Source organism: Galeopterus variegatus, unplaced genomic scaffold, assembly GCF_000696425.1.
Source record: "Galeopterus variegatus unplaced genomic scaffold, G_variegatus-3.0.2 Scaffold182, whole genome shotgun sequence".
Classification (NCBI taxonomy): Eukaryota; Metazoa; Chordata; class Mammalia; order Dermoptera; family Cynocephalidae; genus Galeopterus; species Galeopterus variegatus.
This window is the reverse complement of record NW_007726293.1, coordinates 1-742: the sequence shown is the minus strand read 5'-3', so window position 1 is coordinate 742 and position 742 is coordinate 1. Positions and strand designations below refer to the sequence as shown.

Sequence of the window (742 nt, the reverse complement as noted above, 5' to 3'; positions counted from 1 at the left end):
TTTTGGCCTAAAGCCTCAAGTAAAAGGTTTAGTTATTCTCCCGAGCGCCAAGACGTGTCCTTGTGGGGTGGGTGTAAAGCCCACATGGGTGGTGACTTTGAGCACAGGGGGCTAACTGGCTGGGCTCCAGTGACATCACAATGAAAAGTGAGTGGACAGGACACGGAGCTCGGTGGCTTTTATCTGCTCCCATGGTGACGCTAACCACCAACCAAGTGGCTGTGGGAAAAATAAGGAACCAGGGACACCACACACTGGACCCTGAGCACGTTTGAACACCCATTTGGATCATCCCTACAGTCACTATGGGGCCAGAAAAGGCCCTCACAAGGACCCAGTCTGTGGAAGCTGAACTCCCAGGGAATTCTGTATGTGGTCCTTGGAGACTGACCACTGCAGGGCCCTGCTGGTGGACAACATTGTTTATCCAACACACACACAAAGTCATATGCCTGAATGTGCATGAAGGAAAGCAGGGAAGAGTCACCTTTAACACGCTATTATTTATAGGTACAGAAAACAGATTGGTGGTTGTAGAGACTGGGTGTGGGGAGGGGCCGGGAGGTCATGGAGTGGTAGAAATGTTCTACATCGTAATTGTGATGGTGATTACATGACTACGTATCATGACTACATATTGTCATGACTAAGAGACCTGCATACCTAAAATGCTGCATTTTATATTCTGAAAAGACAACTCACACTGCTGACCACGGCCTTCTCCTCGTCGGCACAGGCCTGG

At 49.5% G+C, this 742-nt stretch overlaps 1 protein-coding gene across 1 annotated transcript in view; it reads right to left on the bottom strand.

Annotated features, from left to right (window-relative positions):
• The window catches only part of HEATR2 (HEAT repeat containing 2), a gene marked incomplete at its 5' end in the record, with an annotated part of 35679 nt that extends 34941 nt beyond the window's left edge, over positions 1 to 738 (bottom strand). Inside the window, one exon of the mRNA XM_008564255.1 lies at positions 703 to 738. Coding sequence (XP_008562477.1) covers positions 703 to 738 — 36 coding nt within the window. The remainder of the gene's footprint in view (positions 1 to 702) is intronic.
• Between the last annotated feature and the right edge of the window lie 4 nt (positions 739 to 742).